Genomic DNA, 17,350 nt, shown 5'->3' on the forward strand with positions numbered 1-17,350 from the left:
GACCTCAAAAAAAAAATAAAATAAATAAAGCTATGGAAAAAAAAAATTTAACTTGAGGCTTGAATTCAGGATTTTAAATTGGGCTTATTGAGAAGCACATGTTAGGCCCAATTATCTGATGGGCCTTATTGTAAATCATGAGAAGATTTTCGTAATTAACAACAAATAAATTATTGTGTTTTTTCTTACATTTTCTTTGGTAGAACAAAAAATTTAAATCGTTAGGAAGTTCATATATATATATATATATATGTATGTATGTCTGTGGGATGTACGTAATACATACGTCGATATAGTGCATACAATAGTTGTATATATCTTATCAATGTTTCACCATACATATATGGTAGAAAAATATAAGTTAAAAAAAAAAGCAAAAAAGAATAAATTAGACGTGTGTTATCGTTTTAAAAGCTTTGATCTGCCAAAATATTTTGTATGAAATATATATATATATATCCTATACCTTATGAGTCTCCGACTCATTTTGTTCAATCAGTCTTTTCCCCCCTCCACTTTCATTTAGCTCATTTTGATTTAATTCTTCTCAAAAAACACATATATATATATTCTTGAATACGAATATATATATATATATATATATATATATATATGGTCATAGAGTTTTCGGATATTTGAAATAATATAAAGAAATTCAAAGATTGGTGTGTGTAGATGGTTCAACATCTTCTTCTTTTGATAAAAAGTCAGAAGTTCGAATCTTGTCCAACTAATGGAGTTCGGTCTTTTATCGTTTCGTATATTGATCCAGATATGAAATGAGATATTAGTCTAAATATGCAAGATTTAAAAGTAATGGTTAATAGTTGAATGTCGTTTAGAACACGTGATTAATAAAAAAATTATATAAATTGTTCGAGGATATGAATTCGAATTCCATGATTATAAAAACTCGAATTTCAGATTCGAAAATTCAGATATCGGACGAGAAAATCATTATCCACATCTATCCGTATGGAATTGTTTGGGATTATATTTAGTCCGTCTATGATATTCCAAAACGTTACTAAAAGTGATTATGTATGTATGTATGTATGTATGTATGTATGTATGTATGTATGTATGTATGTATGTATGTATGTATGTATGTATGTATGTATGTATGTATGTATGTATGTATGTATGTATGTATGTATGTATGTATGTATGTATGTATGTATGTATGTATGTATGTATGTATGTATGTATGTATGTATGTATGTATGTATGTATGTATGTATGTATGACGTATTTTGTTGTTTATACGTCCAATCTCATTGATTTTTCAACCCAAAGAGAATCCCACAATGGACCTGTTTTGTTTATTTCCCCTTTCGGGCCACTAAAGTCATTAATGTTTGGAAGAATCAATGCAATCCTCCACTAATGTAGTTTAATCTAATTTTAAATTAAACTAAATATATTGTTAACTAAAATTATGTAAATCTAAATCATTTAATTGCAATAGATATACAAATAACTAAAAATAGGATAAAAAATAATTTTATAATGATATTTTCAGAACGAAATCGAATTATAGTCCAATTTGAACACAATAAAAATCCGAAAAAAAGATAAAATTGAATTAATATAATTTTTAAAAACCCAAAAATAATGGAACGATGTACGTAAATGCCAAAATTGTGCGTTTAAAAATGATTATTGAGATGTCAAAGTTGTGTGGAATACGAATAATTGAGGAAGAAAATGCGATAGCGATGCCATAAACCTTTTTGTCAATATAATTAGATTTTCTCAATTATTTTGGGAAAAAGATTTGATGTGAAATAAAAGTTAAATTACTAAACAGTGTTTATATTTGAAAAAAAAAGGGTTGGTTTATGTATTATGATGTGGACGAATTTCCCCGGTGAAAAATTAGTTTTTAAAGAAAATAAATTCTAATTAATTAATTAAAGTAAAGTAAAGTAAACCATAAAAAATATATATTCCACCTGAGAAAAAGTCACCATATCAATGGGAACAAAATCTTTTTGAATGTACCATAAAAGATGAAATTCAAAGAACATTATTAGAATGTCTTTGTGCGGTATGATCACACACACAGAATGAAATCTCTGAATATGACACCACCTAACTACCATTTTTATTTATTTATTTATTTATTTAAATTATTTGCACATATATTTACACAATTAAGACATAGATATATAGTACATAGCCTGTATAGAATATTATTCCTATAGCCTGCATATATTAAATTTTGAATGAGATTCGATCGCGTTTGTTATATTTTTCTTGTATTACACCATAAAAATTTAAAAAAAAATGCAGAATTTACTTCTTTTTTTTTATACATTGGGAACCCCGGCTGCTACCCTTCGGACGCGCTGACCGAGTAAACCCAAGTCCACACGCACGAGCCTGCAACATACGCATGAGAGGTAAATCAACCGTAGCTGACAGGCGATAGGTGAACGGACAATGAGTCGAACCTCCAACCTCTCGTTATGTGGACCATGCTCCTTGCCAACTCACCTAGGGGTTTTTTCCAATGCAGAATTTACTTTGTTATTAAATAATCGACAACATGAATATTATTATATATATGGTTGGTCGTGTGCGAAATTCAAATCCCGCATCGAATGTTATATAAAATCATTTTAAAGATTTGATCTTGGCATTGGTATTAGAATATATATATATATATGATTAAATTTATAAATAATACTTACCGCATTAATGCGAGATTCTCTTGTTTGGTCCATCTCGTAATACGCAGGCAAACCCATGGATTAATTATAATTAATTTATTAGTGGTTACCGACAAGAAATGGATGCTTCTAAGTTCTAACGCTACATGCATACATCTCGCATTGTTTCCCAACTTTCATATATAACAATTTTATATACATTATATATATATATATATATATATATATATATTTCTCGAAATATGTGTGTTATTGTTAGACCGTAGTTCTATTTGCCGTGGAATTGTTTTCATTGACCATCCCATGCATCGCGGATTATATTTCATCTTTAATTTAAGTTTTTTTTTTCATACTGAAAACTTTTTTAAAAAAATTGGGTATATATTGTATATTCATTGATGCCCCGTAATGGTTGCTGAAACAATTAATGCTCATAATTTTATAAGTTGGGGGTTTGTGACATTAAATGTTGTCAGAATACGACATTTTATATTTAACGTTGAGATGACTTGTGTAATTTGATATTTACTTTTAATAACAAAATATCTTTTATATATATAGCTAGTACCTATCAGATTATAGTGATTCAGCGAGATTTTTTAAAACAAACAAAAATTTTAGTTTTTCTTTGGTAAAGAACAAAAAATTTAGTTAATATGTATCGATTGAAAACCATAAGCGTTCATATATATATATATATATATATATTTATTGCAATTTCACTAATTCAAGGATGTCGTCGTTTCCGAAACTTAAAACCAAACCAAACATGAAATCCATCCAAAGTAAGAAAGATTGAATCTGTCTGTGATAACGTGTCATTTGTCCGGTTCTTGGGGTTGTGAGGCGTTGCGGGATCCGACCCGAAGGATCGAGGGTAGGTTTCCAAAGGTTAACAAAAAAAAAGATTGAATATTTTCTTGTAATGAATCCAAACATGAAATCTAATTGGAGCATTGGATTTTGAGGAAAAACACAGAGACAAGTTATGATATATATATATATATATATATATATATATATATATATATATATATATATATATATATATTCTTCAAATATTTAGTGCATTACTAGTTATTGTGTCTAAACCTTTTTTCCATAAAATTTTAACAATCAAATGCGTGTTTTCAACACCTATAATAAGTTTGTTTGTTCTAAAAGTGGTTGTACAATACAAGGAATGAAGAATAATTTCTTACGCAAATGTCATTTTTTTCCTAAACAAATAACTGTACACAGGGGTGGCCAATTCGGGTTCGGTTATTTCGGTTATAGAAAAACTATAACCATTCGGTTTTTATATAAATTCCGGTTCGGTTCGGTTCGGTTCGGTTCGGTTTTGGTAAAAAGTTCAATTTTCCAAAGAAATTGTCGGTTATTCTATCGGTTTTTTCGGTTATTTTTTATTCGGTTCGGTTCGGTTTCGGTTTTTCGGGTTTAAGAAAATCATAACCGTTTGGTTTTGATGTCGGGTTCGGTTCGGATACGGTTATGTCTTATTCGATTTGGTTCCGTTCGGTTCGGTTATTCGGTTAATAAGCGAAATGACCACCCTTAACTATATATATATATATATATATAAACTATGTATATATACACACAAAAAAATTCCCCTCAAAGTCTCATGAGAATATATACTCTCATTTATAATTATTTTTTCTTTTGTAATGGATATTTCGGGTTTCTATTATAAATTAAATTGTTTGGTTGTGATACAAAGTTTTTGGAGAATATATGGAATAATTTATAATCCAAAATAATTCAGTTCATTTGGTTTATGAATTATAATGTTTTAAATTTTCTAAATAATAAATATGTGCCACAACTCATAAGTAAATCACTTTTGTCGTAGTCCCATAAGAATTAAGAATAAAAATGAGTTTCTTATCTAAATTTTATTTAGCATAACATTATAAAATAGTCTTTTAACAAAAAAACATTATAAAATAGTGGGGAAAAAAACACACTCGGTGAAAGAAAAAAAAAACAACCTGCGTGACCTAATGGCTAATGGGTTTGGGCTTTTGTCTTGAGAGTTATGTAAATATTTTTTAGTAATTACCCATTTACCCTCGCATGAGGAATGTAAATTGTAATAGGTCTTTTCGTATAGATATTTGTTCCTTTTCATTATTTTCCTTTTATTTTCACCAATTCGTCAACCTCACAAAATCATTTTTATATCTTACAATCATATGAACACTAAACAATTATTTAATAGTGTACTAAAATATTTGTTTAGATTCTTCAAAATTTTATTATAGTAATTCTTTCAAAATAGATTAAATATCATTTGGCAGAATATATATTAATCATAACGAATATGTATTTGGTTAAAGGCTAAAAAAAAACCTTCCTATTATAAAAAAAGGACAACAATAGTGATAATAAATTATCTGCAAAAAAAAAGACATTACCTTATAATATATTAATGAACAAAATTAAAGTATAAACAAACTACGAAGAGAAAATGTAATATTTAAAAAAAAAAATAGCATATGCATGATTCTCTAATTAATACGTGGAGTGTAATATATATATATATATATATATATATATATATATATATATAAACCGTTTTCATCATTAAGGAATTATTTACAAAGGAAAAGAAAAAAAACCTAGGGAGGATAGAAAAGTGAGTAATCATGTGATTATATATAAATAAGCTAAAAGAGGCAAACTTTGTCTTTTTTTTTTTTCTTTTTTCCCCTCTACTTCTCTTTTTATCTTTTTCTTTGTTGTTGTTCTTCTTTTTTTATTTTCTATTTAAAAACAAAATTGTGCATCTTTTTGGAATGAATTTAGGGGTTGTAAAAAGGAGAAATCAACCTTGGGTTTCAGTTAAAAGCAAGAGCGTGTGGCTTGTTAAAGATAAAAAAAATGCCAAAGTTTTCACCTTTAAATTTTCTTATTTTATATATTTTATCACAAAGATAACTATATAAAGTCGAAATAAGCTATAATACAGCAACAAATATGATATGATTATATATATATATATGGTCTTGATATTTGTCCTCCAATTGCATATGAAATAATGAAAGTGATTTTGATGGATTGGTTTAAGGGTTGAGATCGAATAAAAGGGTAAGATGTAAAAAGAAACAAAAAAAGAGGGGTATAAAACACAAATAAAGGAATTGCTTTTGTGCTCCGAAGAAAACAAAAGGGGGTGCATCTGCAAAGAAAAAAAGAAATGCTTAATTTACCATTTTACCACGCGTTTTTTTATTTTTTTTATTATGGGCCTCTTTTTCTCTTTCCATTTCTTTATCCCTTTGCTTTTCTTCCCCCTTTCTTTCTTAACCTAGTTTCTCTAGCCCCCCTCATGTCCACAAAAGCCTCTCTCTCTCTCTCTCTCTCTATCTCTCTCTCTCTCCCTCTCTCTCTCTCTAAGTCACTCAAGTGTCACTTTCTCACATATACTTCACACAAAAGAAACAACCATTCACTACATACCTTGTCATCTCTCTCTCTCTCTCTCTCTCTCTCTCTCTCTCTCTCTCTCTCTCTCTCTCTCCGTATCTCAAAAATCTCTGCAACTGCTCAACCTCAAACAAGAAAATTTCGATCATTATTCTCAAGAAAGCCACGAAATCTCGTCTTCAAAAAGAAGCACGATACCCTTTTGCTCCACACCCATAAAGACACTACTTCCTTTTTTTTCCCCTCTCCTTATCTCCAATTCAAGAAAACAAAAACTAGGGTTCTTCATTTGAGAGACAAAAGAATCAAAGGTTGAGCCCTCTTCACCTTTTTGTTTTTGGGGGTCAAGAACAAGACCAAAAAGCCGAAGAAAGCTTTCTTCGATCGGTTATAACCATGGAGCTGTTCCCTGCCCAACCAGATTTATCCTTACAGATCAGTCCTCCCGACGGCAAGCCGTCGTCGACGTGGCAAAGGCGATCGACAGGAGAAACTGATGATCAAGATCTTGATTTAGGGTTTTGGAGAAGAGCTTTGGATTCAAGAACATCGTCTCTGGTCTCTTCCAATTCCAAGGCCGACACTTCTTTCGACCTCTCCTTGTCGAATAACAGCTCCTTTTTCCCTCGGAGCCCCGTCTCGGTCTCATCGACGGAACCAAACTCCTTGGCTCATTTCCACTTTCTCCCAAACTGCAATGGCTCCAACATCCTCAACTCCCTGCAATTTCAGACAGCACAACAACAACTGTTTCAAGAACAGCAACAACTTCAGTATCAACGACATGGGTTTCTTAGTCGTGACCTCAGCTTCTTAAGGCCAATACGAGGAATCCCACTTTACCAAAACCCTCCTCCTCCTCCTCCTCCTCCACCATGTTTCCCTTTCGATCCATCCTCTTTGATTCCTTCTTCCTCTTCTTCTTCTCTGGTTAACAACACCATTAGTACAAGTAGTGTTGCTAACTCCGGTTTAACAGACCCTAATCATAACCCTAATAACCGTCATCATCATCATCGTCATCATCATCAGGGCTTGATGAATAACAACAGATCAAGATTCATGCCAAGATTTCCGGCGAAGAGAAGCATGAGAGCTCCTCGGATGCGGTGGACGACCACTCTCCACGCTCGTTTCGTCCACGCCGTCGAATTGCTCGGCGGCCATGAAAGTACGTCCCTCTAAAATCAATCAAAGCTCCCACCTTTTCCTCGTTACTTTTTCCGATTATCTGATTTGTTTCTCGTTTTTGTTTGACCGTTAGGAGCAACGCCCAAATCCGTTCTTGAGCTCATGGATGTAAAAGATCTCACCTTGGCTCATGTCAAGTCCCATTTACAGGTAATTTAATTTTATTTAATTGATTATAACCCTTCTAGAAATTGGCACAAATCTCTAATGGATTAAAATTCGTCTGGTTGGTAATGCACATATTATTTATACGTTTAAACAAAAATATTCTCGGATAACAATGCACGCTTTGACTCAGTGGCTTCCTTATGAGTCCAGAGATTTTTTGAACTCGAGTCAGAGTGAGTCGAAGAATCTTGTTTTTCTCCCACTTTTTTCGCTCTTCCACCGTAATCAATTCAACAATAATGCAAGGCTAAAAACACGACATCGGGAGAGGAGATGAACAAAATGTGTGTCTGTGTGTGTATATATATGTGTACGTATATTCTATATGTATGTATGTATGTGTCTGTGTATATATGAGCTATATAGAGGTGAAAGAGTACAAATTCGAAAAAAGTTGATTTTCCCTCAAATCCTTGGCACTTTTTTTTTTCTCTACTAGATCTGATGGTCCTGCAAGGATGATTTTACAGCCTTTTCTTTTCATTGTTTTCTTGGAAGAATAAACTTAATTATTGTCCTTTAAATATACAATTACTCGATATTATTATTATTACTGAGACACGTAGAGATAACAAGAGTGAAGTAATAAACGTTTTGATTATTATTATTGTTTCCTTTAATTTCTTTTATATTCGTTTTTCTTGTTTTTTATATGCAAAAGTTGGATTCCATCTCGACAGGATATGAATAATGTTTGGAGATCGAACAAGACAATATATATACATATATATATATATATATAATATCAGAGGATTTTTGTTCAGTATAATATCTGATTATTATTCCATTATTATGCATAGTTTTGAGGAACTTTTTTTTTTGGGAAATAAAATATATGGAAAAAAAATCTGGAAGGAGTACAGAAACACCATCATTTCTCAATGATGATATGATCTTCTCTCTCTCACACGAACACAGGAGTTGGGTTGGGATTTAACTCAACCATGGTTGTCGTTTACCGGGTCAGGTTCTAACCATGGTCAGACACGTAAATTCATGCATGGACATGAAAACTGGGAACCCCCATTAATGATGTCATTAATGCTTCTGTGTCCGAACAGTTATTTTCCATTATCTTCCAATGTATATATGCTTTCAGAATTTTCTCGGTACTGTACACTTTGTGTCGGGATACACCTCGTTTTCTTTTGGCTCTAAGCCATAGTGAAAACCACAGAACAGTACATCGGTCTTCTTTCTTTGTTCTCTTCTTCCTTTTTTCCCATATATATATGTGTGTGTGTGTGTGTGTATATATAAATCTTTGTTATCATATATGTGTATGTGTAAAGACAAATTTAATTAACAGTTACGGGTTTGGCAGAGCTTTTTAAATTGAATATGGTACGGTCTTCTAATAATAATAATAATTATTATTATTATTATTTCTTATGGTGTGATTTTATATTTTTTTTTTATATATCAGATGTATCGGACAGTGAAGACCACCGACAAAGCAGCAGCTTCTTCAGGTTCTTTTTTTTTTTTTGCATTATCTGTTAACGTAATTGTCGGGGAAAATCTTGATTTATGTAAAAATATTATCAATATTGCTAATTAATTTATACATATCATTGTTTATAGGGCAATCCGATGTCTATGAAAACGGATCTTCCGGGGATAACTCGGACGATTGGATGTTAGATATGAATCGGAAATCGAAACAGAGAAACGAAATGCAAAATCAACGGGACAAATCGTACGGTGAAAAGGGCAAAGATCATCGCGGTCTATGGAGCAACTCGTCCGGGTAATTCATATATACGTTTTTCTTGGTCGACATTTATATATCTATATATATATATACATAAATACGTATGTGCATGTTTAGTACGTTTCTCTTATATATATATGTGTGTGTGTGTGTGTGTGGGAGTATACATAGATATATATGCTTAATGTTTGTTTATAATTTTTATCTGCATGGACATGCACAATACTTGTACATATTTTCACGAACGTACGCATGCATTTTCTTTTGCTGGTTAGCTTTTCACGTTTACAAATACGCGTACGTAGATACTTACGTGTGTATATATGAAAATCCATGTCCTTTTTTGTGTTAAAAGGGAATGGCATGCATGTCTAACTGATAAGCTCGAATATTTTAGACATACGTACGAAGAAACATATACGTATACGTATATGTGTACGTGTGTATACATGCAAGGAATCATAGGAAGAAAGAGAAACGAGAACTGCATGCAACTAGGAAATGGGATTATGCATTTGTTCTTTGTTTTCTGTTCTGTCTGTATGTTATAGTTTAATCATCATCCTCTCTCTCTCTCTCTCCACTTAAGGAGTAAAGGAAAAGGAAAAGGAGAGAATTAGAAAAAGAGAAACCAACCCCATTTTTGTCCCCTATGATATATGCACATGCATACACATCTACATATGTATGAAACGCACGAGCTTATATACACGTGTATATATGCGTGCATATACATGAGATACGGTGTGTTTTATTTGTATAAAAAAGTGGCTTTCGTTAGGATTTTGTGGGGCTAATTGATTTACAGCGGGTTTTATAATATGATATGGTCCTACCGGTTAGAAAACTAACCCCGAATCCAAATCCCTACGTGACCCATTAGGGGAAAATCATGGCCAAAAGCTAGCCAACGATAACACGTGTATTATGTATACGTCTGTGTGTATAGGCATTTGTTAACTAAGCTCCTATACTAATTATATATATATATATATATACACATATAGGCATCACTTTTTTTCATGCAAGTCATATTCAAATTCCATATATCCAATTTACATTTAAATTCGAGAATATCGATCTGCGACAAACGATTTTTTCGGCATCTTTTAGCTAATGGATTCAAAAGCTTTCTTTTTTGAAATGGTGCATAAGGGTAAATGGGCAACCACATGGTTCTTTCAACTTTATTCTCAAATGAAGAAAAGGAAAAGTGAGCATAAATTTTTTTGCATGTAAAAAGTGAGGCCGTAACTACACACACACACACATATATATAAATATATATATATATATATATGCGTAAATATTATTTTACGTGACACAAAAAGGGCAGCTTTCTTTTTCTTTTTGTAAAGGCATATATTTTTTTTCCTCTTGTTTTATCTTCCTCTTCCTCTTTTTTCCCCTTAATACTTTCCTTTATTCTTCCTTTTTTTGTGTGTTTATTTATTTATTTGATTATTTTATTTTATCTCGTTTCAACGTGCATGGCTTAACGTCTCATGGCAAATATTCTCTCTCTCTCTCTCTCTCTCTCTCATCATCAGTTTCCTTTTTGTTGGCTTTCGCAGTGAGGCACGGTTGCATGGGATGCCGAACGATACTGTTGCAGAAAATATGCTGCCATATGAGGTACGTATGCTCTATATGAAGTCTCTTTCCCCAAAATGTCCTTGTTCATTTACATGTGTACATATATATATATATATATCCATGTATTTTTATGTATATGTGCATGTCTATATATATATATATACCAGCTAGGCCCTAATAACTTCATTAAAAGCCATTCACTGGTGCGAAATTATGAAAAGCCGATAATATAGGAATAGGTGAAGAGAAACAAAACCTAATCTTATATACATACATATATATGTATATGTATGTGTGTGTATGTGTACATATATATATATATATGTGTGTGTGTGTGTGTGCATTGTTGATTTCTTTTCATCGCGAGTCACCAAACCTCAAAAGGAGTGGAACAAAGGGCTTTTTGCAAAAGCTGGCTTTAGGCATTTTCAAAAGCAAAGGGTACTTTCGTCATTTTGACAGGAAATATAATATATATTTTTTTTTTCTACATCCCCATAAATAAAAACCTAACCCCATTGACCATGAGTCTGTGTTGACCTTTTGAGATTTGGGTGCGGTAATCCAAGTTCGATACCAATCTGCTTAGGGCAACGGGCAAAATATCAATAATGATGTCAATATTAATTGTGTCTAAATATTTATATATTTAGACTGCTAGCCTAACCTTAGATCTTATTATATATATTACCGTTCAAGAGAAAAAAAAATAACAATTTAAAGATTAGTTACAGTTGAAATCATGTGTGTTTGATTAGATTAATATGTCTAGACTTCTTTATCAATATATATACATATATATATATATATATATATATATATATATTTATAGACTTAGTTTAGTCGGGAAGAAAATTTTCGGATATAATGGTAAAATAGTGATAATTAAAGCAAAGAGGAGTAGTATGGTAATTATTGGCATTAGGGTTTGCGGGAAAATGGGGGCAAATTTCTTTGTCTTATAAGAAAATTTAATTTTATGGGGCCATTTTATAGTTTTATTCAAAAGTTTACATAATTTCTATAGAAAATAAAGTTTTTTTTTATTGATTGAATGGGGGCATGTGCCCCCATATAGTTGTATGTATATCCGCCACTGCATGCATGTATCCTCCCATTCCCTTTTTTATGGCCATTACGTCAACATTGATACCTTACACACATTCACACGCACATTTCGTACATACCACATTTATGCATATATACACACACATACTTACATATTATATACATACATATATATATATATATTATAAACTCTTAGAACATTGAGGGTTTTGTGTTGAATTAACAGAAGGAGATGGATCCAAGCTATGAGAGGATATCATCAGAAGATAGAAGCTCATCGAGCATTATATCAGGAACAAGCCCCACCAAGCCAAACCTCGAATTTACTTTGGGCATGCCTCTGTAACTTGTTATAACACTTATTCCTATATTAATTAATTAATTAACACCTAGTTCCTCTCCATATATATATATATATATATATATATATAGTAATTAATACATTATTATAAAATTCTTGTAATTTTAGTTTCAATGCCCTTTGATGGGAGGAAACAAAGCTTCTTCTTTCCTCTCTTTTTTTTTTATAGAAAATATCGAGTTCAACATTATATATATATATATATATATGGTTACAAATTATTAGAGATATATACGAATCTCTAATATTTTATCGGATATTATAGATTGTGGAAATGTGATCAACGTAAAAGAAACATAATTGTGGACCGACCCAAGATAGCGATTAATTAGTAGTTACAAAATTAATATTTTTGTATACATTGTAAAATATTTAAAAACATTGTAAAACCAGAATAAGAAAATTAAAGCAAAAAAAATGAAAATTAAATGGGCAGAGGAGAAAAGAAAGCGGGAGAGATAGAAAAAGAAGTAAAAAGAAAGACAAAAAGGGGACAAGAAAAACGCAAAGCTAACAAAAAGAGAAAGGTGAAGTTTGTAGACGTAAAAAAAAAACAGAGAATACAAAAATTTAAATTTCCTAATAATTATATTTCGATAAATAATTAAATCGAATGTGAAAATATTATTGATATTTTGTCTTTCTCTGTCTGGTCGAGAGACAGAGAGAAAGCTCAGCCACACAGACGGAAAGTCGTACAAAGTAATCCTTCGTAAATGCAACATATATATGTAGATATATTTATAGTTATATATATATATATATATATTATCAATGAATTTTAAAACCTCAAAATAAAAATGAAGGTAATAGAATTTTAAAATATTAAATTAGTGATATCGTTCTTTTATTGATGATAAGCTTTTACGAAAAAGATGGTTTAAGCCCACGAAAATAAAAGTAATTAAAGATAATATGAATTATTTTTTTTTTAATTTCTTTCGATTATTCGGGCTTTCATTAAAATGGTTCCTCTTTAGAGAGAGAATGAATTTGTCCTGAAGTCTACGAGGATTTTTCTTAGACATAATCTGAAACTATGTATTAATTAAATTTCTCAAAAGATATTGATATGTATTACTTGATATCTTAGGTGTATTATGGGTGGTTATTTAATTTCGTGAGGATTATTTCGGTTCAATCAATTTTTTTTTTTTTTTTACGTTTAATAGTCATTTGTTGGCATCTGTACAACGTTTTTAGCGTTAATAATGTAATACATAATATTATATAATCGTAAGAAGAATCTAATATGAAAAAATAATATATATAAGGGAAAATATAAGCGTGAAAAAGAGATTCCCACGAAAAAAAAACACAATGTTCGATTAAATGTTCCCTTATATGTAAACACGATTGTATCTCCTCCTATGTACATTCTATTTACATATATACACATATGTGTATTATATGTATATATACAAATACACCATCACGATGATAAAATGGTCTAAAAACCTAGACTTTTTTCTCTAAAAATAAATTGAAATGCATGCATATAAAAAATCGAGTTTTTTTTTTAAAAAATTCGTAGATAAATAGGAACCAAAATTTTAAAGACCAAGGTGACAACCCATTGTCATGCCAATAAAATTGAAATGGCTCTTTCACAAGGTCCACAATATATATATATATACATAGCGTACATCATGAATTTCTCAAAAAAAAAAAAAGGATAAACGAGGGTGTTCTGAACCGAAGTCTAAACTAATCTTGGGATCGGGAGCAAAGTATTTTGTATTCTCGTTTCACTTGTTGAAACATTTAATGAAGCCATCTCCAAAACAACTACCTCAATCATACACTTAAATAATGCTATATACATATACACTATATTGTATATATATTGGTGAAAAAAGATTAAAAACACAATAGAAATAATATTCACTTTTAAATAAAAAATGTTTTTTTTTTGTAAATTATATAAATTTTAATTAAAATGGTTAAATGCCCCCGTAATAAAATTAATTTGTTATTATAATACCCAGATTATACACTATGCTCCGATTATAAATTATTCTTCCCCACGCATACCATTGTGGTCTCTATCCACGAATTCCTATACACGCAAGTATTGTAGTATTCATCGTTTGGGAAGTCGCATTGACAATTCACATACGGTCCAATGTCACTGTCACGTCACGTGCAATGTGCACAATCGGTAACAGGCTAAAAGAAATATTATATAACAATAAAAAATAATATTTTTTTAATAAGTGGAGACAAACAGTAAATAAAAGGCAATGCAAAAGGTGGTAATCATTCACCAATAATTGTATTCACCATCGTCTACAAAGACTTATATCTATAAACGTGTATCATTCTAACGACTAAATAAATAAATGAATGAATGAAATTTAACTGCACGCCCGTAAATTGTTAATCACATTTGGGTATATAATTAAATAAACATATATAAATAGATAATTCATAATTGTTCATCATGATGATGATAATAATAAATATTTTTACCCAATGGATCGTGGACGAATGGTCAATCTTGGGGTGAGAGGTAACTCCACCTTGAGGTTGAATGTTTGATTCCTGGCTGGTGGGAAGAGAAGTAATTTCTGAGTTTATATGATCCATATGCAAAGGTTGTTCCCGGGCCGGAGATTTACCTAGTCAGCGCGCCCGAAGGATAGCAGCTAAGGATCCTCCGTTATAAAAATAATAATAATAATAATAAATATTTTAAAATGGCAGTTGAGAATGAGGAAATTGTAGAAAACAGAAAAAAGAATATATATTGGCCCTACAAAAGATGACTAAAAACAAAAAACAAAACATATATACAGTTAATATTTAATATGGTTTTAACGAAATTGTATTTGACATTACAAGATTTGTCACGTTTTAAAACATTCATACATATTTAAAACAATGTAAATGTACACATAACATTTCCAACAATATTCCCGCTTTAATTTGAAGGACCTTTGTATTATGTTAGTCGTTACAACATAATATACGTTTTTATTATATAGCACGACATAAAGAGTCCAAACTAAGAATGTATTTAATTTTCGATAATAGTGATTTATACTTAATATATATTTTTAATATTCGAAATGTTTCAACTCACTCTTACTGTCAGCAATAAATGTACGAATTATTACTTAAATAGTTTTTACACCGCACCAATATATATATATATATATATATATATATATATAATATTGAAATGACGATAACAACGAAGTATATGTACGTATTTGTCAATAGATATAATTCTAAAAAAATAAAAAAGTTGTAATCAAATATCAGTTGAATGACATAAGCAGTTTGTGAGATATGCGAATAAGAAATAAATTTATTGTTTACAAAAAAAAATATATAAACAAATTTATTAAATAAAATCACATTAATTAAAAAAAAGATTTTTGTCTGTGTGTGCGCTTAGGGCTTAGGGTTTGCGACTGCATTCTGAGCAGAGACTGTATATATATATATATATATATATTTACTGCCACACGAAGTCCACAGAATGTCAAAAAGCATTATTATTATTAAACCATCATTGCATTATCATACACTCTGGGGTCCACTCTCTATTCCACGTGTCATCATCTCGACGACTCGACGTTGACCTCTGCGTCTCTGCCAGCCGTCAGATCTCATTGCCAAATGTTGGATAGATGTTCTTCTGATCAACGAGAAAGTGACCAGTGAAGTTGACGCTCCTTCCTTGTTTTCACCTCTCGGGAAAAATCTTCTCCATACATGCATGCATACATACATACATACATACATACATACATACATACATACATACATACATACATACGAAACATATATAGAATTTGATACATGAAAAAGTTTATATATGGTAAGTAATAACATTGTTCATAATTAAAGTTTTAAAAACTTTTTACCCGTCTATAAACAAAAAGATCGAATAAAAATTTTATTTGAGTAGTAATTGTGCCTATATATGCAAATTAAAGAAACTAAAATCATGCAAAATGCTCTTCCACGTAACACACGCACATATATATAGTCTAAATGGTTAGTTTTTTTTTTTAATTTAAATTTCTGATATATACACGTATACTAATAATCATAAATTCAAATACTGCAATTAATAATCGTAAATTCAAATAAATGAGAAGGGGAAAAAAAAGAAAGGAACTGTGCCATGAATTTTGCAGTGTTTTTATTGAGTAGCTCGAGGTTTTTTTTTTTTTTTGGGTTGCATGGGAAGAAGAAACTGTGACGTGGGACCCACGGAGGTAGAAAAAGACTTGGTGAATGTGTGTCTGTTTGCATGTAACTTATATTTACGTGAATTTGCATGCTTGTCATATAGCGTCAGTCACTCGTAAGATTTTATTTTTATTTTTATTTTTATTTTAACCCTTTGTCTTATTTGCAGAGTACGTTTTTGTTTGAAGGAATTATGCAGATTTTAAAAATAACAATATAATTTTTTGGATAACCGGTTATTCTATATATATATATATATATATCAAGATTCAGACTAATCACGAGATCGAAAGTCGATCATGTAATTTGAATTATACGTTTTCTCCCAAAACTTGAAAGGTTCGAATCCGGAACGGAACAAACGCTTTACGTCTAATTTCACCGGTTGAACTATCCGAATTTGAGTCATAATAATATAATTATTATATTCTTCTTCGTTAGTATAACTCTCCAAAAATTCCTAACATCATTTTCATGAAATTCAGTAGTAATCAGTCACTGTTGAACTTGATCTTATCTTCCAATAAAATAGATCATCGTCGTGTTTATTTACATATATATGGGTATATGGACTGAATATAATTATGGTCTGATTTAAATAAATAGCTATGGCTAGGGTAAGAATAATTAATTATTATGAATGCGTGCTTAATTGGTGGGTGGTACATAGAGTACGAATTACGCCATCAATCTTGTAAATGTGCCCATATAAGCAAACAAACAAAGAAAAATATATATATGTGTATGTATATGTGTGAGAGAGAGAGAGAGAGAGAGAGAGAGAGATTACAAACTTGAGGCCCATATAAATATTCTCTTACAAGACAACGGATAATAAGGCGAAATTCTCGCGGGAACCAACGTCTCTCTCCCATCCGCAATTACTCAACAAACGAAGAGAGACATATACACACATATGCATATATATATATATATATA

The 17,350-nt window shown here is 30.8% G+C and overlaps 1 protein-coding gene across 1 annotated transcript; it reads left to right on the forward strand.

The window, feature by feature from the left end:
- Window positions 1–6,041: 6,041 nt before the first annotated feature.
- On the forward strand, window positions 6,042–12,259 carry LOC104798490 (probable transcription factor KAN2). The gene is made up of 6 exons (XM_010520609.2): window positions 6,042–7,278; window positions 7,372–7,448; window positions 8,893–8,938; window positions 9,051–9,216; window positions 10,755–10,815; window positions 12,071–12,259. The coding sequence occupies exons 1-6, from the start codon at window positions 6,504–6,506 to the stop codon at window positions 12,188–12,190; spliced, it is 1,245 nt and encodes a 414-aa protein (XP_010518911.1). The 5' UTR covers window positions 6,042–6,503; the 3' UTR covers window positions 12,191–12,259.
- Window positions 12,260–17,350: the final 5,091 nt, after the last annotated feature.

The sequence above is a fragment of the Tarenaya hassleriana genome, unplaced genomic scaffold (genome assembly GCF_000463585.1).
Source record: "Tarenaya hassleriana unplaced genomic scaffold, ASM46358v1 Cleome54, whole genome shotgun sequence".
Classification (NCBI taxonomy): Eukaryota; Viridiplantae; Streptophyta; class Magnoliopsida; order Brassicales; family Cleomaceae; genus Tarenaya; species Tarenaya hassleriana.

What these genes read in the sequence shown, in the direction of transcription:
- LOC104798490 (XM_010520609.2), top strand. Translation starts at nt 6,504, where the DNA reads ATGGAGCTGTTCCCTGCCCAACCAGATTTATCCTTACAGATCAGTCCT. An exon ending in ATTGCTCGGCGGCCATGAAA is followed by an intron (nt 7,279 to 7,371) that starts GTACGTCCCTCT and finishes TTTGACCGTTAG; the next exon opens with GAGCAACGCCCAAATCCGTT. An exon ending in ATGTCAAGTCCCATTTACAG is followed by an intron (nt 7,449 to 8,892) that starts GTAATTTAATTT and finishes TTTATATATCAG; the next exon opens with ATGTATCGGACAGTGAAGAC.